We start from the raw sequence: 953 nt of genomic DNA on the forward strand, positions 1-953 counted from the left end.
TTTTTTTTTTTTGAGTTTAGATATGGAAATTGTCTTTTGTATCAGTGAATATAGTGGTTTAAGCAAATTGAATTGTGTTTTAAGCAAATTCAGTAGTTTTATATGAGCCTGACTTCTATCATTTTTGCCACTACTGACTTCAGTTTCACAACCAACGGTCCACCATAAACCATGCATTTGAGTAGCATTTGCTCTTTCCTTCCAGCCTTTATTAATTGTTTGTTTTTCAATGTGTTTTGCTTAGAATCTGACTTCAGCTTGAAGGGAGATTACTTATTGGGTGGCCTTTTTGCTTTACACGAAGTTCAACATGCAACTCCTTTGTCCTCCCCAGAAGCCATTCAATGTTTAAGGTAAGTAAGCATCTTTTTGCTGCAGTATTTTGTTTCAAGTCACATTTCTAAAACAAAGATTTGATTAAGCTCTGTTCACTTAACTGATATTTTCTAGATACACTTTCTCAAAATCTGGCTATCAGATGTTGCAAGTGATGAGGTTTGCTATTGAGGAGATTAATAACTCCACAACTCTTCTGCCCAACGTTTCTCTGGGATATGAGATTTTTGACCACTGTACTGACTCAAAAAATTTCCATTCAGTCTTCAGTTTTATCTCAAATAATGGCTTAATAAAATCTAAAGAAAAACTCAACAACTATCAGCCTAAAGTGATTGCCTTAACAGGGCCATATGGAAGCACAAGCACTATTGCCATTGCACCATTAATAACAATGGACCTTATACCATTGGTAAATTCTTTTTTTTTTTCAAACTGTTTACTTCCTTTTGTTCAGGACTACCAACTTACTATATAATGCTAATCAATTGGAATGTTTTCTATTCTTTCAAAGGTGAATTATGGAGCTTCTAGCTATGCATTAAGCAATAAACGTATGTATCCTTCCTTTATAAGAACAATCCCTAGCAACAAAGACCTGATAGAGATGATTATTC

The 953-nt window shown here is 34.1% G+C and overlaps 1 protein-coding gene across 1 annotated transcript; it reads left to right on the forward strand.

Annotated features, from left to right (window-relative positions):
* Positions 1 to 205: 205 nt before the first annotated feature.
* Positions 206 to 949, forward strand: LOC107682619 (taste receptor type 1 member 1-like; the record flags this gene model as incomplete). The annotated part of the gene is made up of 3 exons (XM_016478802.1): positions 206 to 353; positions 451 to 748; positions 851 to 949. Coding segments are annotated over 3 exons (545 nt in total), but the record flags the coding sequence as incomplete, so codon positions are not given.
* Positions 950 to 953: the final 4 nt, after the last annotated feature.

Source organism: Sinocyclocheilus anshuiensis, unplaced genomic scaffold (genome assembly GCF_001515605.1).
Source record: "Sinocyclocheilus anshuiensis isolate Anshui unplaced genomic scaffold, SAMN03320099.WGS_v1.1 C32411030, whole genome shotgun sequence".
Classification (NCBI taxonomy): domain Eukaryota; kingdom Metazoa; phylum Chordata; class Actinopteri; order Cypriniformes; family Cyprinidae; genus Sinocyclocheilus; species Sinocyclocheilus anshuiensis.